This window comes from Dermacentor albipictus, chromosome 1 (genome assembly GCF_038994185.2).
Source record: "Dermacentor albipictus isolate Rhodes 1998 colony chromosome 1, USDA_Dalb.pri_finalv2, whole genome shotgun sequence".
NCBI lineage: Eukaryota > Metazoa > Arthropoda > Arachnida > Ixodida > Ixodidae > Dermacentor > Dermacentor albipictus.
In genome coordinates this window covers 207,219,098-207,241,334 of record NC_091821.1, presented here as the reverse complement: position 1 = coordinate 207,241,334, position 22,237 = coordinate 207,219,098, and the positions used below count along the sequence as shown (strand labels likewise).

General features: G+C 43.9%; 1 protein-coding gene across 4 annotated transcripts in view; it reads right to left on the bottom strand.

Moving 5' to 3' along the window:
• Su(dx) (Suppressor of deltex) overlaps positions 1-22,237 on the bottom strand; it is a 58,436-nt gene continuing 36,199 nt past the window's right edge. For all 4 annotated transcript variants that reach the window (XM_070530799.1, XM_070530802.1, XM_070530801.1 and 1 more), the window contains exons 9-22: positions 21,911-22,006; positions 14,607-14,772; positions 12,166-12,220; positions 11,998-12,082; positions 11,808-11,918; positions 10,144-10,225; positions 8,736-8,807; positions 7,889-7,977; positions 7,667-7,826; positions 7,435-7,568; positions 7,205-7,345; positions 7,020-7,140; positions 1,895-2,096; positions 1-425 (exon numbers count right to left, since the gene is read on the bottom strand). In XM_070530799.1, coding sequence (XP_070386900.1) covers positions 253-425; positions 1,895-2,096; positions 7,020-7,140; positions 7,205-7,345; positions 7,435-7,568; positions 7,667-7,826; positions 7,889-7,977; positions 8,736-8,807; positions 10,144-10,225; positions 11,808-11,918; positions 11,998-12,082; positions 12,166-12,220; positions 14,607-14,772; positions 21,911-22,006 — 1,687 coding nt within the window. In that variant the 3' untranslated portion in view covers positions 1-252. The remainder of the gene's footprint in view (positions 426-1,894; positions 2,097-7,019; positions 7,141-7,204; positions 7,346-7,434; positions 7,569-7,666; positions 7,827-7,888; positions 7,978-8,735; positions 8,808-10,143; positions 10,226-11,807; positions 11,919-11,997; positions 12,083-12,165; positions 12,221-14,606; positions 14,773-21,910; positions 22,007-22,237) is intronic.

Genomic DNA, 22,237 nt, shown 5'->3' with positions numbered 1-22,237 from the left:
TCAGAAGTTACCTTTCTTCTTTTTTCTTAATGAAAAAAAAAATAAGGAAGCTCATTTCACCTTGTCAGGCAATGTAGCTTGCTGCCTTGATGTTAGCACATAACCTAAATGCCCTGGAAAGCTGGCATTGGAGAGATCTAAGCTCCTTATCAACATTCTTCTACGTTATCTCTTTCAGCTTGACAGGGTTCCCAAGTGCTTCTGTTCAAACACTTTCTGCCCCACGAGCAGATATACAGGGCAGAGAAGGCATCATTCCTGAGCAAAGCCTTCCGTCTCTTCTATGGCATAGGTCAACTTCTCCACGAGCTGCTCGTAGCTCTTATAGGGTGGCAAGTCCAGCCGGTTGAAGCATGTGTGACTTCTGGGAAGCCATGTCTCCTTGCCTACTTTCTCAATGCAGAAACGCTGTGGCCCATTGCTCCCTGAGAAAGCAAATGACAAAAGCAATGAAAGCTGCACTTACTTGTGCATAACATAAACCTAGTCCCCCAATTGCACCCCAGAGTTAATTCATAAACTTCTATGTAGGAGATGCCTTTCTTTGGATCACAAATAGAACCATGCATTTTTGTCTTCTGAACTTCAATTTAAGAGTAACTGTTAAACATTTAGAATTCGGTCAGACAACAAACAAGTTTTCAATGTCATTTTTTTAAAACTTTACAACTAAAGTTTAGCGTTACGGCTAAGAGGGAGCTTTAGCTTCGGATAAACAGATTTCGCTATACAAATGCACATGAAATGCAGATATGCTTCCATTAGACAGCCACTAAGCTGAATGTGACTGGCAGGGTTACACCATCACAAGGAAACACAGGGCTATGAGAGACGTCACACTAGAGGGCTACAGATTAAATTTACAGCCACGTGGGAGTAGATATTTGATTTAGGTTATCAATATCTCAAATAATGCCAATTAGCAAAAAAAAGCAACAACAACAACAAAAACATTTACCATGCGACTTTACACAAAATACCACTAATAGCAGCCAGTACACAGACACTGCAATCTGTAATATGCATCTATTTGAGTGTTTAAAATAGACAACTTCAATGGATAATTTCCAATTATGCTAAACCAATACGTTCATTACATGAGTTCAGCAAAAGTCTTACTAACAAGTGAATAACTACTACATTTGAGAGTAATGTATAATATATAAATTTAATCTGCTTTACATAATGACTAAAGATGTCCTACATTCTGAGCACATTCTTTAGAGCATAAAATAAATAGCCTAAGTGGCGAACATTGAAGGAATGGCGGCATGTAGGAGGTTGAACAAGCCGCCACTTGAACATTAAACGAACGGCGGCATATAAGCGGTTGGACGAGCTGGTACGTACTGTGGAGGAAGTGTTAAAGCTTCTCACTAGAGAGATTTTGTAAGAGTTAGCATGATTAGGCTAAGAAACACACTGTGCTTAAAAAATGAACACTACTGGCTATTATCTAAATGATGCTGCTGAAAGCCACCGAAGCTAGAGCTTTATAAAATACCAAAATAGCTTCGAACTTGGTTCTTACCGCTCAGTGGAAAGCAAAACAACAATTATGGAAGAATTCTGAATGCCATGTGAATAGGTCATTTCTCCATGGGAAACAAGCAAAAAAGTGTCACTATGCATATGCATGCGCAAATATGTTTCCCACTCAATCATAATAGAGAGTTTAACATCCCAAAGCAACGCACAGGCTATGCGGGATGAAGTAGTGGAAGGCTTCATACTAATTTCCACCACCCGAGGTTTTGTACCATGCACCTAAATCAAAGTACACAAGCCCACAAATGACCAGCAGGGGTCACCAACCCTTCGTTACATGGAGCGTTACTATGCATCAACTGCTACCATTATTTTGCACACAAAGGTGTTTTATTATAAAACTCACCCATAAGCTCAGCAAATCCACCAACAGGTACACGGCACGTGCCTGTGACAAACTGTAGTAGGCGTGCCCTTTTTTCATTGTCCATATCTCGGATAAACTGCCAGAACCAGATAACTTGTTTACTGTTACGAGTGTAGTGCCGGTAGATGCTGTTCCGCTGCCAGTCATCAATGTCAATTTCTTGCATTCCACACAGCATCAGCTATGGGGAAAATGAGAGAAAAAATAAAGAGCAAAAGAATTCAAGACACAGTCTGCTGCGTTCATGAAGTTTCCAGACGAACTCAGCGTACCATAAGAAATAACAGGTTTATCTTTCTTCTAATTACAGCACTGGCATGCTGTCACCAACTGTGAATAATCATGCAACATCTGCTACCAAGCTATGATTTATACACCAGACTCTTTGAAAGTTGAGTTTCACTGCTGTTGATTTGATGAAGTGTTGCACGAGAGTCGACGCAAGGAACACAAGAAAATGAACATAAAGCAGGTTGAGAAAAAAGGACAATGCAGAATGTGGCAGCACATTTTTATAGGGTCACATAGAACAAAAGATGTCGCCACCTATATATGCATTGTTCAAGCATCCTATGTTCAGATCCCGGTGCCCACAAATGAAAACTGAAATCATCTAACAAAAGTCAGCTTCATGTTTGGAAATTTATTATTTTTCTCCTTTAGTTTAAGCTTGAGTACACAGCGAACTGCATTCTAAGCTGGTTTTACAACAGGAAAAAAAAAAAATTGTCATTAAGCACAAGAAACTGATGAAAAGAGAGGTCACACATGTGAATGTGAAGAAGTTGACCTATTTTTTTTTCCCCCTCAAATGCACAGCAGAACTTACTGGCAGGACAAACTTTTAATTGTAAATGATGAAGTGTGTCCACACAATAATTTCTGATATTTAAAGGTGGCACAAGGATCAGGAAACAAAAATGCAAATATTGTCAGAATGATGCAAAGACTGTTTTTCCAGAAGTGGATCATCTTTTTCTATGAATTTGTCAGCACTCAGTTTATTATGCCAGTGCCATGTTAATATGCTGTCAGTGGCTGAAGCCAGGGTACCACCTCAGCCTGAACTTCAGCATCACTGGTGTTTTCTAAAAAGAATGTTTTCTGGAACTGGTAAGGTCATACTGGAATAATCATTAAGGGCTTTCAATTTTAAGCACGCATGCATTCACTATTGCAGCAGGAGTGGACGTGCTCAATAATATTTGTAGGTGGACACACTCTAGGTAGCATTACTTTCTAGGGGTGTGGAAATGATTGAAACTTTTGAATAACAAATAAAATATTGTCATTCGATTCAGTCCTTGAATAAAATCGTTGCTATTTAAAAATACGAACACTTTTCTAATACTTCATGTCGTAGATTGTACACGATCAAACATAAAACTCAAGCAAAAATGCTGTATGTTTCATCCCATCCACAGTGGACATAACATATCGGAACCCGTTCCTCAGTCAGCCAGACTTTTCCAGCTAAAAACGATCACTCATACTGAAATGTTTAGACATGGTGTTCGACAGTGGGTATTGTTTTATACTATTTATAGATGCAGCAGTTGTGCCCTCAATTTAGATTAAGTCACAATATTATTACAATATTATCGGGAGACACTCAAGAGACAAGCCGCCGCGAGAACGACGACGAAGTGGGTCTGTGCCCTTGGCGCGAGCGAATGTCGGCCTGGCGCTCTGGCTCCAGTCCAGTGTAAATAGCCTGTAAATAGACTCTTCCGTCTGTGTCTTTCTACACATAACATTCTGGTGGAGGTGAGCAATCCCCGCCCTCGCCACAGAACTCCGGAGTGGTCGGTACATCGAGCTTGTCACCATGCCTCCCGGTGACGAGACCACCTCTGCAAGGGCTTCGTCTTGTCCGCCTGCTCCAACGTCACGGTTGCCTAACATCGCGACCCTGGTGCGTTCTCTGGACTGGAGGGCCAGGACGTTGACGAATGGATCAAGCTATATGAACATGCCAGCGCTAAAACAGGTGGGACCCAACCATTATGCTCGCCAATGTCATCTTTTATCTCGGCGGCACCCCACGCGTGTGGCACCAGATGCATGACGACGAGATAACCAGTTGGGACAGTTTCAAAGAAAAGCTACGGAGACTGTTCGGCGACCCCATTGGCCGCAAGGTTGCCACAAGAAAGGCTCTTGCGTCTCGTGTTCAGACATCTACAGAGCCGTACGTTTCATACACCCTCGATGTCTTGGCTCTATGCCGCAAAGCTGACGATGCTATGTCTGAAGCAGATAAAGTGTCACATGTTCTAAAAGGCATCGCCGACGACGCTTTCAATTTGCTTGTTTTCGACGTCTCGACAATCGACGCCATCATTAAAGAATGCCGTCGCCTTGAACAAGCTAAGAGCCGCCATATCACACACCACTTCACGCGGCTACCCAACACTGCTGCTACGTCGACGTGCGAGGGTCGACCGCATCAGGCCACCACCTGTGACGACGTCACCAGTATTGTTCGCCGCGAGCTCGAGGCTGCCTGTTCACCAGCTTTCTCCGCGACGCCTCCCGATCCACCAGCAACCACGATTGGGATGATTCAGGCCGTAGTCAGACAGGAATTTGAGAAGATGGGTCTGAAGTGTGTGTGTTCAATGTCTCAACCCAGCGTTCCCCAGTTCTCTACCGGCCCTCCTCGTCCCCGGCAGTCCTTTTCTGCTATATGTGGCTGCAGCCCATCCGAATGGCATACCTCTGATGACAGGCCGATCTGCTTCCACTGCTGTCGCATTGGACACGTCGCTCGTCACTGCCGCAACCGATGGCCACCACCTACTCGGACATACGCCGCCACTTATTCCCGCACCTTTGGACCTTTCGTTCCCTATGCCCCCCGCTATGAACCCTAGACTAGGCATCGTGCTTCCGTCCACCACAGCTTCAAGCAGCGCTTATGCCCTTGACGCAAACGCCTGTGCTGACCATGCTCGTCAACTTGCGCGCGTTTGTCTACAAGTGTCTCAAGACAAACAGAATTTGTTTAATTGCAACATAATTATTACAATAGCGGTACTGTCTGCCGCGGCAATTTCAACTAAAGAAAAGGGGCTTTTTTCCCGTCTTCTGTAACTGCAGACGACATGTATGAATGGTTGTGATGGCATACACAAATATTAATTGGTGCACAGGGTTACCTTTATAAATTTTATTTGATATCGCATTACTGTATTCTCCTAAGAGTCTCAAGTTTGCAAACAATCTGTTTAGTTGTTCCTAATGCTTCCTTTGTGCTTTTAATAAAGTGTGCCTTATAACAACCACTGTAATGACAAACTCTCTATGTCATAGATACCAGGATGTTAAAATTGTTTGATATTAATGGTGAGAAGGCTATATATTATTCCCTAACTTATAGAAAACTAATGTATTCAATTCACTTCTGAATTCGATTCGTATTCAATTTGCCTCTGGCACTATTCAATTGCAAAAACTGCTATTCACACACACTTATTCCTTTCATACTGCCCAATTGTAAAGTGCACAGAAAAGATGAGCTGCATAAATGATTGATTCTAAGGAATGCCCTTTACTACAGTATGATATTGCACCATATGTGATGGAACACCAAAACTGATACTTTTAAAGTATGACTTTCAGAAATTGTGTTCCCAATTCGAAACATAAGAATCGCAATAACAGAAATTTGGAGTTTTATGATGTTACACAGTGAAATAGGCACATGTTTATAGCAGCTAATTCACACATTATTAGCAACTAAACAGAACTCACTTGGGATCATGCTACACAAGCTCACATGCATCATGTTAAAGGTATACAGTCGCCGACCGTTTATTCGGACCTCACGGGGACTGCGGAAATGTCCTAATAAACAGGTGTCCGAAAAAGCAGATTAAGAAAAAAAAAAGGGGGGGGAAGAAAAAAAAACCTAAATCCTTTATTTTCACGCACTTATTTGGGCTCGTCGGTAGGCTTGAAGAAATCGTGAATGCGCCGTTGTACGCCGTTCCGTTTACGTGCAATCAGATAAGCCTAAATCTCTGAGAGGGTCGTACGGTCACTATAGGCGGCTCAAAGCACAGGGTGCGTCATCTTTCGACTATGAGCCATCATCCAGCGGTACAGCAGAAACCTGACGAATGATCTCACCGTCGTCAAGTTCTGCACATGTCGGTACAGCAGCGTCAGCACCTGTGAAACTGTCAAACGAGATGGTGTCCGGAATCGCAATACTCAGCAGAACATTTTCGGCGTCAGTAGGGAGCACATTGGAAGGCAACAAATCCTAGGCCTGGCACCCGCTTGCTGGCATTTCCCAGCGCAGTCTGCGCGGGCACTGTCGGCGCAATCAGACACTTGACGCAATGTTTCCGTATGCCGATTTGGATCACTGCAACCTCGACATAGCACACAAAGCAAACATCCCCGCGCCGTCACGCCGACACCAGTCGCACAAATGAAAAACACCGCCTACTCACAGCGTCATGCACGAACATGTGCACAAAGAAACAAACAAATCAGCTGCTAGATTGTCTTGACATAGCTTACTAAGCTGAGACCGGAACTGCTGTAGCAATGGCTGTAGCCACGGACCAGGCAAGAACGATGATGATGAGCAGAGATTTTCAGTAGCACCACTTCGTGCAGCAGCAAGGAGGCTCCGTTCAAAACAAAAATGGCGTTCAGCAAGTCGAACCATGCACCGGTCAGAGTCGGTGCATGGTGCTCTCGATCGAGTTGGCTCAAGGAGTGTCCGAAAAATCAGACGAGAGGTTGCAAGGTGTCCGAACTTTCGGCAGTTGCTATACATAGTGGTCTACGGCGAGAATGGCGGTGCCGCGAAGCAGACTGAATAATCGAGCATGCCCGAAATTTAGGAGTCCGAAAAAAAATCAGTCGGCGACTGTATGTGCAGAAATTATAAATCAAGAAAGCTATACTAGACAGTATCAGTAATGCCTTACTCACATGAAAGAGAGGTTAATGGAATGCTTTATGCTGTAGCTAACACTCCACAATATACCCCTTAATCACAAAATAATTTGTGTACACTGTGTTTTTGCACTGACAATCACTACGCACAATCCAGATAAGGTCAGATAGGAGTAAACACGCATACCTCAAGTTCCCGTTCATCAAAGTAATGGAGCCATTCCAAAGGCAGGACTTCATTGAAGCCATCCAAAAATGATTTTGTCTGCTCTTCTTGGCCCCGTGAAAACCGCCAATCCGTCATCAACCTGTTAAGAGAAGGAGAACTCCAGTATGTGCCCACTTGATCTTAAATGGCGTGCAAGCACCTACCTCAGGTACTCATCTTTGTTCTCCTCAGTAACTCTAATTTCTCCTCCACCGGCCTTTAGTTCATGAGACTGGATCTGTCCTAGCACCTCAAAGTCTACACTGAAGTACAGTTCAAGGGAACACTCTTCAATATTGTTCTCTCTGAAAGAAAAAGGCCACAAAGAGGGAGAAACAAATAAATGTTTTTGTTATGCTGCTTCAAAAGCCTGAGCAACTGCTGAAGCACTCACTTGATCCAGATGAGGGAATTGTAAAACTCATTGTCTATGGACTCAATGTCCTTCATGGTGAGCTTTTTGCCAAGCATACGCTTATAGAAGGGAAGTGTGAATCCACTGTATATGAATTTCCCATGGAAGAGAGCCTGTAGGGAAGCACAGTTAATGGAGGTGTTAGCTACACATGAAGTACGTAGCCATTTTACTTTCGGCTGTCTTAAAAGCATAAGTTTTACATATTTACCATGGCAATGAACCTTCCGATGAACCGGAAGTACAGCAGATGGTCAGGGTTCACAGAGCTCGCAGGGTTAATCTGCAGGCTGTAATTGTTCTTTCCCGCATATTCAAACAAGCAGTACATGGGGTTGAGGACCTCATGTGACAGCAGGAAAAACCACTCTCTGTAAACCAAAAACAAGATTTTTAATTCACCTGGAAATACAAAGTATGTAACAAAATTCACCTGGCTATTCCTCCATAATCAAGGCCTTCTTCCCCCTTGAATGTGATGAAGAGCCTTCTTCGCAGTTCATGCGGTGGAACCCGCATAATCTATGAAAGACGACTGCTGGTAAGTACACAATAGTGATAAAGCAATGTTCGCAAGCAATTTATACTCAATTTTTGCTGTGATGAAACATTATATGGAGTACTAAGGCAGCACTAACTTTTGAAGAATGAAGGAGCTGAACACAAGATTGTTTTTTTTTTTCACAACACGAATTATACTGGATTTACGCAATGGTAGTGTGGAAATAAAGAAAACAAAAGTAAGATGTGATTAGGATTTATTAATATTATGTTTCTTTGCAACTGGCCTTTCAAATAGCATGTACAGCCTGTTGCAATCAAGACCAGTCGACCATTTTGGTTGATAAATAGCTGGCCTTTACTTTTTTTGTAATTGGGTGAACTATACTGTTTTGCTCAGAATGATGTTTGAGACCTTGAGAAGTTAATCTATTTCTGCTCACTATGGGCGTGCGTCACCTGACAAGGACAATATACCATAAGAAAACAAAAATATTTAATCCTAAAGAGGACAACAGGAACATATGCGACATTGTAGAAGTCTACGCATAAGCCAGACAAATGCCAACACAAAACCTATCAAATAAACACTGTAAGAAACTTTTTCTCACTCTTGTGTTGTTCATCTGCTTTACAACTAGCAACAAACATTATCAAGACAACGAATTGATGTATCAAAATTTCAAATTCTGACAGCAAAGCTCTAGCAAAATTGTGAACAGCTGTGGAGCATGCGACACCACGAAAGCCCCGCAGCAGCTCAGGGCAAGTGCACTCACTTGGCCAAAAGAATCTTCAAATATGTTTCCCCGGGAGACTGTTATCTTGATGTGGCTAGGCAAAGAGTTGCACTGTGGGAGAAGGAGAGAAAGAACAATGTGCAATTACCGTATTTACTTGCATCATGATCGCACTCGCGTAATGATTGCATTCCTGAATTTTGTCGTCAAAATTCGTTTTTTCTTCTTTCCAATGTAATGATCGCACCCCTAACTTGCCGCAGCAATATGTCATGTGCCAAGTCTAGCTAGTGATGATCGCGCTTACCATCTGTCAAATGCTACACGAATGACTCTTGAAGACATGCCAAGCAGTCTACACGCACCGAACATTCTTAAGCAGATGCCCCATTTCATTCCTTTATCACTTTCCGCACTTCCAATAGGGGGGGGGGGGGGGGGGGAAGAAAACTACAGCCAAACTTGCTTTGGCTTTATTATTTGTAAGCTTTACAATGGTTGTGGTCAACAACAACAAAAAAGGCGCCTTTCGATTTTTTTAGTCTGCACTCGTGGGCACGCGACAAATCACGAGTGGTAACGATAGTGGCCATGTTTACACTGATACGTTAGCAGTGCAGCCTATTCATACGCCAAGACTTGTAACACAGCTAAGATACTCGCCCATCCTTAGCGGAAAGGTGCCGTATTAGGATAGTAGTGAAGACAAATGCCGCAGTTTCTGCAGTATGCCCGCCGTGTGTTTTTATGTCACTGGCAGCTAAGCGCGCCCATCTCTGTTTCTGTCCCCTTAAAGTGGACGTGGTTACATTATTGCCGCAAACTTGCCCACATTAATGATATTATGCGTTACTGATACGGAAGAAACTGTTTCAATGTACATATAATACTCAGGAGAAAAAAAAAACGCGTTCAGCTTGCTCTGCCAGCTGCCATATTTGTTTTGGTCTCCTGCACTGTTACAGCGGCAGCCGTCTGTTTTTTAACTTGTGATCCCGCAGGAAATGTGGGATGCAAATTTTTTTTTTTCATGGGAAATTTAACCCGCGTAATGATCGCACCCCTGAATTTGCGCCAATTTTTGTGACAAAAAAGTGTGATCATTATGCGAGTAAATACGGTATGGGGTTTTACGTGACAAAATCACAACATGATTATGAGGCAAGCTGCAATGCGGGACTCCGGCAATTTTTACCACCTGGGGATCTTCAACGTGCACTGAATGCATGGCTCACAGGCATTTTTGCAATTCATCCCTATCAAATTGCAGCCCCCACGGCTGGGACTTCATCCCGCGACCTCGTGCTGAGGAGCAGAACGCCATAGCTGCTAAGCCACCACAGTGGGTACAGAACAGTGTGGAAAACGTCCTCCAGGGTCCCAATAGTAGTTATGTTACTAAGAATTACAAATAAATTAGTATTAGGAAAGATGGCCAGACACTTACGTGGCACAAGTAGCGGAACTGCGTAAGCTTCCACTTAAAATTTCTTTCATAAGCTAATGGCACTCCATAGGCTCCCTTTGGACTGCAAGAAGAAAACAACGTTCATACATTAGCTATCATACGGTACGACAATTAAAGCAGGTACAAAAAGGCAAAGCCTATCTATGTGAAAAAAAAAAGAGCATGGACAAAACGTAGAAGACTGTCAGAAGGTCAGCATGACAGAGCTGTCGCCAGTGTATGCAAGATTTGGTGCAGCAGAAAACACAAAACAGCAAGAATGTTCTTTTTAGAGAACAGCTCTTAAGGGCCCGTTCCTGCAGCTAGCAACAGCGGCGGTGTAACCAAGCGAACAAGCACAATGGCGAAATATGAAGGAGCAAACATGGAGTGGAAGATGAAAGATGCAAGCTGCGAACAGTGCAGACCAATTAGAGTGGCGCCTTCAGTTACGTGTGTGCAGGAAACCGGTTTCATGCGGACCCGCCCGACTGCTCGCTTTGTACTATCGTCTGCTGGCATCAGCGCTCACTTGTTTCAATTGCTATGGTTTGCGATTGTTTTGTAATCTGATTGTATGCACGATGCGAATTATGTAGTACTTTCTAGAAGCCAAGCGGCACCATCGATTGATTACACTGGAACCTTCAACGAGTCATGCATAAAAGCCAACGCGCTTCACCCGCAGATCAGATTTTCGACGATTACAGACTCTGGTACATGTCTCTCTGAAATTCTTTGACTCAACATATTGCGAAATGAAAACACGTATAGAGCGGTGGTTAAATTTTTTGCATTAGGGAGTGTTGTTCCCATCGGTGAACTTTTATTTTTTTTAATAAAAGGAAAGTTTTTTACAACATCCGTTAACCCGAATGCTGATTTGACAAGGCCCAAAAAATGGCTACTTTGACATTTGTAGCATGACCTGTAAAACTGGATGTTTGCTACATGCACTGTGGCTGTGTGAAGTGGCTTGTGAAACTGTTAAAAAAACTTTGCCTGGAACATAACCTGTAGGTAAGATGCAGCTCACATGCAAAAAAGATGCCACGCAACAGTAACCAAACATACTTAGAGCAGTACTACAACAAAATTTGAAAGCCATGCTGAACAAACTTTGAAAGCAGAGAGAGACTGAAAAGTTCCACTCGCATTAAAGAAACCACAAATGCTGCCAGCACCAGTAAATGAGTAAGTGCAATCCCATCGACCTTGCCCAGTTCTCTATGGCCCACAGTAAACAGCATGTGCAGGAAGGCTCTGTTCTGTTACCGTTTGCTCCCACTTTTCCCCCTTACAGGAGGACACCAGTATCGCCACCTGTGCCCTACCTAGCCATAAGATGGAAAGTGCTCATTACCTAGAACATTCTCTTATCCCTAAGTAGCATTATGTATTAATTAGCTGGCCTGTAAAAGGTGTTCGTTGCTGAAATAATAAATGTTAAACAAATGCACACATTCTAGTCCATTATCTCGTCAAGCTTGAATCATGCTGCAGTTGTCAAGCAAGTAGGCAGTAGCTGTGGTGCATGCGAGTGCCGAGATATATCCCCATTGGCTCTTGTGACCTACACGATTTGGAGCAAGAGTGGCTCCAAATCTTCAAACCTCTCTTTATAACATAGTTTACTATGCATGCATGGGAAACACTCAACGTACGATGGCCGAGGATCTTTGAATGTTGTTGTCTTGGAATTGTGGTCCACAAAGTAGCGTACTCTGTTTGCTGTGTACTTGATTTCCCAACCAGGAGGGAGGGGCTCTTCTTTTCTGCATAATGAAAGAAAATAAAATGTCAATCACTATGAACAGCTGTTTGCCAAAAGTTGGAAAAGAGGAAGTCACTCACCCTTGGGTACGTGGGTCTTCCCACTGCGTTGTTTTGTTTTTGTGGTTCACAAAGTACACACGATTGTTTGGGTCAATCCTTTTTTCTGTTGAAATATAAACAAAATTCTGTATGAAAAATATTGGACGACAAGAGGGAGGAAGGTTGGCTACGAAGTTCTTTACCTACCCCACCCTTCAGGCAAAGGCCCCAGTGGATCATCGTCATCCACTTGGACTGGTGTCTGAAAAGAAAAAGAGTAGATGGAGGCCACGATCAGGGTGCTCCAGGCATACAACTGAATGTGTACATGTTTGGGCATTGCAAGCACCAGATCGATAGGAACATTTTGCAACAAAAAGTTGCAGACCAATGAAGTAGAAGACAGAAGACTAGGATTTCAGATTTTCAACAATACAGAGATGGAAGCATCAAAAGGAGTTTCGAGCAGCTCTGGGAGCAGCAAATTTGGCACAGTGGAGCAGGTTTGGAGCAGGAATTGTTTGTTTTGGAGCAGAAGATACATGTTTTGGAACATGCAAGGTAAGGCTCAACATGAAACACAGACAAATCAAGAAAAGGTGTTCTTTATTTGACTTTGCTGAGCACTATTAGGTTACGGCAGATCAGTTCTGCGGAAACCTGCAAGGTGGAGGAAGTTCAGTAAAGGAAAAAAAATGTTATACACCCGACAAAGCAAACCCATATGCGTTCCTTGGAAACCACTATTAGGTTTTCTGCCGGACGTGCCAACTACTAAATGCGGCAAAAAAAAGGGGGGGGGAAGGGACTTATGAAAACAGCACTCATTGTATGTTGCAAGACTTTTGATAATGTTAGTAGAGTTGTTTTTTGTTATGCACAGGCAACTATCATTTAAGTTTAATTAGCTAACACTAATTACCTCACTTACAGTATAAGGATATTGGAGAATGCAAATCTTAAGTTACTTTAAATCCAGTTATCTCTCATGTTTCAACACCCTCCACGATGTTTTCATTGGCATCTCATCGATTAGTAAGTTTATAAAGTTGGCTAATTAGATGTATTCATGCACAATGAACAAGAAATACTGACTGTGACAATCACAAACAACACCCATCAACATACAGTGAGTGCCATTCCCATAATGCCGTTATTTTTAAAAATTCTTGGTGACATTCAGTTGGCATAGCAGAGTACCACAGAATAAGTATGAAGTTACTTTGTTGGTCATTGCATGTTTGCCAGTACCTAACACAACCTGGCGAGAAGAACGAAAAAAAGAACTCAGACATTTATGAAAAGAATAAAGGGAACAAAGTGTTCAGTGTTTTTCTGATCAGCGTCGCTGACCAATATTTTACGTAAGCTCGATTATTAGGGCTGCCCCATAAAGTCAATGTAACGCTGACCAATATTTTACGTAAGCTCGATTATTAGTGCTGCCTCATAAAGTCACAGTGACCAATATTATAAATCGCAAACAATGGTTTGTTACAATTTTCGGAATCGATCTGCAGAAGTCGCGTTGTGAACATGATTGCTGTGAACGCAATCTCCGTCGTTCACGTGTTCTCGAACCCTTTAGACTGCCGTTTGGCCGTTACGGTAGACTCAAACCAAAACTTTACTTCTGCAGTTTGCGTTTTGTGGCCGCAAAAGTCTGGTTTTGTATGGTGCAATTTTGCCAGGGTATCTGCCAAGATAGATGGATGGATGGATGAATAACTTTCTTGAGATCCGTCAGTGCGCGCAATTAGTGCACTGCGGGCCGCTCCCACGTTCGGACAGATAGGCCATGCCCCTCCGCCGTGTCGTGGGCCTGATGGACAGCCCAGAGCTGCGATTCAAGGTCCGAGCTGCGTAGAGCTCGGTCCCACTCTTCCTTGGTGGTCCTGGTCCCCGGCGCCAGGGAGCAACCCCAGAGCATGTGAGCAAGGTTAGCTATATCCTGACAGTAGCGACATGCATTGTGAGGGTGCGCGTCTGGGAAGATTTTGTGCAGGAAGGCCGGGCATGGGTAGGTGCCCATCTGAAGCCACCTGTACGCGACTTCTTCTGCTTTATTGAGCGCTTTGTGCAGTAGCGATGAAGTGCGATGAGCGACGACTGGCACAGGGTCAAATGCTTCTGAGTTTACAGGCATTTGATACAGTATAATAAGGCAAAGGCTGGCGAGGACAGCTAGTGGGAATGACTAAATTTTCCAAGTTAACATGAGCCAAATACACAATGTTTGAGTATAACAGCGTACTAGTCTTAACTTTTTAACTTTGACAATGCAATTGCAATGTTCCAACATAACAAATTAACCCAGCTTCGTAATACATGCACGTGCATATCATTACTCGATTTTCAATTCAATATTTGAAGCTAAGTGTTCCTATTTAATTCTTACTAGAAAATTTTTATATTTGCACACTTCCAAGTGAAAATGCAATGTGGCATATCGTATAATTACGTCCCATTAAACTGTTACAAGAATATTACAGGGAATATACGTGTTTGCCAACACTGACAATAATACTATACTGCAGATGCACATAAGGATGGTTCAAGTTCATAATTTAGTTTTATCTTTTCCCTAACAAGTGAGCACTATAGAGCAAGCATGAAAAATTTTAAAAGCATGCAAGACAGATACTTACATGGTACAGGAAGCGTTGCTGGCACTGCTGCATGGCCTGAGCCTGGGTTGACTGCCAGTGCTGATAGTTGCGCACGCTCTCAGCTGTTGGCCTCTGCCATGTAGTCGTCCTTGTATTGTGATCGACGTAATACACTCGTCCCCTGTTGTCTCGTCTCATCTCCCAACTGCAAGATTAAAGTGGGTGCCAGAAGCATATGCAGTTGTGCAGCATATGCAGATACTAGGCATTGTTCCTTATAGGTTTTTAAAGCTACAAGGCCATAGAGCTACACCCAGGGCCAACACACTGTGGCAGCACAGCCAAAGCTACAAAGTCAAAGCATACATTTTTTTTTTACTGCCCATCTGCATCATGTAGTCCGTAAATGTAAGCAACTGGAAGCTATGTAGCGTAAGACAACCCATGCCATTTTATTGACTTCCTGTTTGAACCAGTCGTCCTTGCATCTCAACTGTGCTAAAAACTCTGCACGTCTGTTCTTGCAAGCTGTTCAGTGCTCCAACGCCTTGCAGCCAGTACGTCCCTCCGTTCTCTGCCCTTCCCCACCGGTCCCTGTGTTGATGACTGTCGATGCTACACACACGCTGAAAGTTCAAAAGTCACTTTCAGCCTGCAGAACATCAGAGTATATTCTTCTTGGCATGTAACTGTGCAAGCATGAATGAAAAGCGCTGAGCACAGACCCGTAAATCACACAGCGATGAGTCCTGCGAGCCGCTGCCACAATGGTCTTCCCGAGTTTTGTGGAATGCATATATGCGATATCTTGCTGAAAGTCTACCGGACCAGGAGGTTTTTCTTGAAGCGGAGTGGCAATCTGCTTTTGCTAATAATGCATGGCCCCAGTTTCTACAAGCCATCCATATGTGCAGCAAGCAAAATAGAGCACCCTGCTCATTTTTCCTCCATGGCAGGTTCAATCTCTTGTTTGATGACATCTGCTAAAACAATTCTGTTTCAAATTTGGCAGCATTAACCGCTTAAGTGTTTCAGAGGAGTAGAGCTCGTCCTACTAGAATATGTTCTCCTTTTGAGTGTTCAGGACAAGAAGCGCTCATTTATGGCTTATATCGCGTGTTGCCCACCAGATGGATGCACTTACTTGACGATTTCGGTTTCTCCTGAGGCAGAAGCGCGGTTTTTGTGTGAAAACATGGCGGCCAGTAGCGGTGACACATGCATAGCTGTACCGTCAACCCAAAAAAGAACACTTTCACTTTCGTCATATCCTTTCAATGAAGATTATTCAGATATCGATGCTGAATTGAGCAGTTCTTCGGGGGATGATGAGAACATCTCTGAAGTGAACATTGTGAGTGCTTGTCAGTGGGTTTAGCTTGATGTCAACAATCCTGGTGCAAAGCCTTCTCGGTTTCCATTTTTGGCCGTTCCAGGCAAGACTTTCAATTTGATATCACCAGATGACCATCTGGAGTACATACAGCAGTTACGATGAACTGATTACACTAGTGGTCGATGAAGCCAATCACAACACGGCTGAAAAGCTAAAATGCTCTCGTACCAGTGACAAAAGAAGACGTGTGGGTGTTCCTTGCACTCCTGCTATTGCAGGGAATAGTTCCGAAGCCCAGACAGCAGTCGTACTGGTCCATGAACAAGTTGTTGTTCACATCTATTTTCAATGAAGTGATGCCCTGTAACTGGTTCCTGCTAATAATGTGAATGCTGCACTTTGTGGATAATGCCAGCATCATCAATCTTAGTGGCCATCCATAGCCGAAAGTGTGCAAGATATGGCCATTTTTGGATTGATTGTTGAAAAACTACCGCCTGGCATACATACCAAAGAGAGAGACATATTGATAGATAAAAGTCTCATGCTCTACAAAGGCAGGCTAGAATGAGTGTAATACATCCCGAAAAAAAAAAAAGAAGAAAAGCAAGCTTTGGTCTGAAATTTTTCATGCTTTAAGCGTCACCATTGGGATATGTGTGGAATGTATTGATCTATACTGGAAAAGGCATAAATCTTGGCACACCAACAAATCTTGCACCCTGTTCACCAATGGGTGCCAAAGTTGTTACGAAGCTCCTCGAGCCCTTGCTAGGCAAGGGGTACAGCCTGGCGACAGACGACTTCTATACTTCATCAGAGCTCGTCGACCTCCTTATCCAGCACCGCACAGATATGTACAGCACCATGAGACCAAACAGAATGGACATGCTTCCACATTTCCAGACGAAGAAGCTGAAGAAAGGAGAAGTGCAAGCTTACCAGCGTGGCAAATGTGTTGCTCTCCAATGGCGAGACAAAATAGTAGTCTCTGTCATGAGCACAGTGCACACTGCAAGAATGGAGGCTTTCAAAGATTCGAAAGGGCGGTATGGACAAGTCAGATCAGATGCTGGCCAAGACCAATGGCGAGAAAAAATAGCAGTCTCTGTCATGAGCACAGTGCACACTGCAAGAATGGAGGCTTTCAAAGATTCGAAAGGGTGGTATGGACAAGTCAGATCAGATGCTGGCCGACTATGTTGTCCTCAGAAAACGGCAGAAGATATACTACAAGATTTTTCGCCACCTGATTGATAAAGCTGCTTTTATCTCTTTTGTCTTGTACCAAAAAGACAGAGGGAAGATGAGCCTCCTTGACTACCGCCTCGTCCTAACTGAGTTGATCCTGAACCGGTACCTTGAACCTTTGAGAACGTAAAACGTGGCCGGCCATCTGATGTCCTTGACTCTGTGCAGCTCAAGGAGTGGCCCTTTCCGACTTGCATCCCGCCAAGCCAAGCTAAAGCAGCGCCAACCAGAAAATGCTTCATTTGCTGTCGGAAGCAAGGAGAAAAGGGGAAAAAGTTGAGAAAAGTAACTCGGTTTTGGTGCAGGAGCTGCAACAAGCTGCTTTGTGTCATTCCTTGTTTTGAAATTTACCGCAGTCCCGAAGCTTCATGAGCAAAATAGCCAAAGCTTGATTGTCTACACAAGTGAATAGTGATGAGGCGTTTGTGACTGTTTTCTTTACGTGGTTTGTATTTTTCATTAGCAGCAGACAGCTGGTTTCCTATGTAATGTTCAGAAATAAACTGTATTGTGTTGCTTTGACTTAGCATGCGGTGCAAGTATTTTTTCAACATAGAAAACATAGCTTTCAACAACATAGCTTTTTAGTACAATATGATTCAAAATAAGCAATAAATAGAATACGCACTTTTGGTTAGGATATATATAAAAAAAAGATAAAACACTTAAGGGGTTAAAGATTTCTGACAAAGTGAGTAGTGATCGCGTTACTGTTGGGACAAGCACACTTACAGGGGCACAGCACAGCATTTGATACATATGTGGCAGTGAATGGGAGTTCAATGCACGCGTACTACATCGCTATACTTTTGCGTTGAATTTTAAAGGGGATTTTACAACTGCTTGACAAACAATAGTTCAATATATCCGAGTTTGATATATTTGCTATCGACTGTACAATTTGCTCATCAAGCCAAGGTTTCTTTTCCTAAACAAAAGTTAAAATGGACTGCTTTCAATACTTTCAGAACCATAAGCTGCCTGTAACTCTACTCTTTTCAATTATGTGTACCGTTTTCTTTGCTGTGCATCTGCATGTGCCACTAAGCAGATAGAATGACACATAAGACAACCTTTACGCACACGTTGATTGTACGCTTGACATTTGATGATGAAGAGTACTGTGCAGCCATTAACGAAAGAGACCCTCGTTCTCAATGTGCTTAGAGATCCGATCATTTATCAGATGCTCCGCCACCTTGCACAAACCAGACGTGAGGGAGATACGCCTGAGATTCTCAGCACTGGGGCTGCACCCAGGCTTGGGAATGAGAACGTGACCTTCCACGCATATGGAAATACACCCGATTTCCAAACGCGGTTGATCTCTACTGTTATGACCTTAATCGACCTATCATCTAAATTGCACAGCATTTTGTCAGTTGCGCTATCCAGTCATGGGGCTGACCTGCAATTGAGTTTCTGTAGTGTTTCGCGAACGTCCGCCTCCTGAAAGAGTGTCTTCGCCCTCGGCAGGTTTGCCTTCATATTGTGGGCACTCCGACCCCGGAGTCCCAGCCTCATTTGCCAGGGGAAGGTACCTCTGTGCCAAGTGCATGGCGATTTTTTCATCCCCTTACTGCTGTTTTTCCACATGGAGAATTTCATGCACCACCCGATTCCGATTGGTTATGGTCTTATCCTCGTGGAGCAGGTGCCCAAGTAGGTTCCATTTCCCACCTATTCGCATCTGCCCATCCCCACTGTTGCAAACCTCATGCCATTGCTGTCTCTCAAGCACTTGGCAATGTGCCATAATTTGCTTGTTTAGCTTGGCTAGCCTCTTTCTAAGCCTCCCATTGAGCTTTTGTGTTTTCCACCTAGCAAGCAGAGATTCTGTGGCTTCTATTAAGTGTGCTAATCTGCTATCCATTTTATCTACCTCTAGCTCCGTGTGTATCGACTTGGTCTCTTCTTCTATGCCCCATTTGACTCTGTCCAACCATTCGTGGAAGATCACCGTAGAATCACCCCCTCTTTCCTGCCTGATCTTATGGAAATGATTCCACTCTATGAATCTGAATCGCTTCCCAATTCGACCCAGGAAAATTCCAGGAAATTAGCCCAGGAAAATTCCCCTGCCGAACCCATGAATGTGAGGTCTGGAGTCGGATCCTGCGACACGGAGTTGCCAATCCTGGTGGGGAACTTGGAATCGGTAATTAACGTGACTCCCAAGATCTGCCACCGCCTGCCAGATGTTCTCGCCCCTGCGCGTGGTGTGGGGGTAACCCCACGCCTGATGCTGGGCATTAAAATCCCCGGCCACAACAATGGGGGCCTTGGCCCTGCCTGCTATAGAAACCACCTTAGCCAAAAATGAAGTGAAGCGATGCTGGCCTCCTCTAGGGGAACTGTACACGTTAAGTATGAATACGCTATTCCCGAGCTCACCGCTAAGGATAACCTCGCCTAAATGGTACTCAATTTTGCACCTTCCCATGTTTATGTCGTGTTCGATAAAAGTGTGTTTGTTAGAGACCAGAGTGGAGACCCCCATCCCTCTGGCCCTTTGTTTACTAATGATTTGTAGCCCGACAGAGAAACACTATCCACCAATACCTCTTGTAATAAGATAATCTGCGGTCTCGAATCTCTCGATCTGAAAAACTGCTGAAGGGCTGCCCTTTTTTGAGAAAAACCCCAACAGTTCCATTGCCAGAACGTAAAGTTCAATACACCGTTACTGGCAGCCATCATTAAAGATATCGGCCAATTCAGCCTATGTACTACCATAGGGCTCCCCGAGGAAGCAGCTGTACTCTTAACCAGCTACTTGACGCCCTTCTTCGCTCTCAGTTTGCCTACCTCTGCCTCAAGCTTGGAAGTCCTTGTGTTAAGAGAAGTCGTCGCCTCCTCCATTTGCCTAAGAGTCTCTTTATTCTCTGCCAAGCAATCCAGGATGTGCACCCGAAAATCGAGGTGCTCGTTCCCGATTTGCTCAGTAGTTGCCTTTCTCTTTGCCGGCCTAACCTCAGAATGGGTATCCGTTGGAACCTCAGCTGCTGGCAACTGCCCTAAATTCTTGATGAGCGTGTTCTCCACGCGTAAGTTTGTAAAGTTTGCTTTCACTTTTTTGTTTGCTCTTTCTCGCTTCTTTCTCTTTCAACAGAGCAAAATGCATAAACTGAACTCCGTGTGCTTGTGTGCTAACGTCAGTAAATTCCTGTTATTTTTTCCTACGTGCATCTATTCGTTGAACTATTTTTGTGCCGGAAGCTATGATACTATGGTTCACTTATATATATACACAGGGTGTCCCACGTTGCAGGACAGAACAAAAGTAATGTTGTTTGCTGTTGCTTGGAGATACTCAGATTTTAACGTGATAGCGTTTTAAGGAGCCCGTGAGGCAGAAAATCAGGCGTCCGGCGTCAGACGCCGCATCGCCAAAAATATTTTCGAACCACGTATACCCAGGCCTTCTATATGATGCAAGGAATTGACAGCTAATTGAATTTCTCAAGCTAAAATACGCAAAAAAATCGTAATCTACGACTTGCACACAACCTATACAGACATGATAGCTCTCGAATTGTAATTTGACTATACAAGAAAACATAATTCTGTCACGCGAAAACCCAAAGAAACCCCTTCACACATACAAATGGGCCGCAGTGTTCACAGACTGGCTGCAGCGTTCACAGACCGGCACTGGCATCTGCTATTTTGCACACGCCGGCACGATGGGTGTCCTAGGGGCCACGGAGCGATGCGCCCGGCTTCTTGCAATAACTCCAGCTAGCGCTCGCCTCCACCAAATCGTGGCCCACGCAAGAGGCCGTGGTTCCACCACATAGCTCGCCTTCGTGCATAGCGTTCACGGCGTTTCCAGGTAAACATTACGATTACATATGCTCCGGTTGCCAGGAAGCATGAGAAGCAGTCAGGAGATCTTTGAATGCTATCTTGTTCCATTCCTAAAGGCGAAGGGTCCTCCAAGTAGAAATTTCCTTGCCTTCTTTTACCTTTATTTATCAATCTTTTTATAGAGGCACAAAACTATGCTTGTAATTTCAAGCCTAAAACTTTCATTTAGCGGGCCTGTACTTTGGAGAATGCTGAAAAAAAAAAAGTAGTCAAGGAAGAAAAAGCAACAAAACTAGTAGGCGAATAACGTCACTCAAGGTTCCGTCCATTTCAGTTTCAATCTCTCCGTATTATTAGAGCTAGTGTTGTGTTCCACCGGGACAGTGAGCACTGCAGTTAGCAGGCCATCTACTGCGATGGTTTTCGGAGCAGCGGCCCACACTCACATGAGGGCCACGTCAAAAAGCAGCAGTGACGAACCACTTGCCACGCCTATAGCGACCATCAATCAGCAGCACCGACCATTTCACATAAAGAAAGCTTCGACCTAGCCACTGTTGAAAGCATCAGCCATCGGCCACACCGCACAGCAACAAAATGATAATGGTGCCTGGCACAACTCATGCTGAAAAGAAGGGAGGCAGGGGGCATTTTTCTCTACAGCAGATCCCCTGAGCATGCTGTGACGGCGATAAGGAGATTTTTTTTCCCTTTTTCGAAACACGAATGACTGGCGTCACCTAGTGGGAGAATCTGAACTACACGCAAGATGGCGGCAGTGATACCTTCACCTCAAAAACATTCCTGAATTAAAGGCCCACTCCCCTCTACTACAACTGCGAACAGCACGGTGACCCACACCTGGACTGACCACCTCACCTTACCAAGCACAGCAGTATAGTCACTTAGTACAGATGAAGCTCTGCAAATGTACAGTTGAACTAACCCAGGAGGCAAAGGCTGCGGTCGTTCCCACGTTGTGCTCCGTGTGTTGTGGTCCACATAGTACTTGCGGTTAAACTGGTCGTACCTCACCTCCCACCTAAGAAGACAGAACAGAATGACTTTAAGGCACTAAAGCAAAATACAAAGTACCCTATTCAAAATATGTTTCTCTAAGAATAGCTGCACAGATTAACTGCATGCATTAACACTGAAAGAATGTGAAATGTGAGAAGTTAATGAGCTTCTATAGCATTCTTACTCAAATTTACTTTCCGTATAAAGTGCTAGTCAAGACTTCACTAGGACCATACGGCAGCTAAAAAAGAAA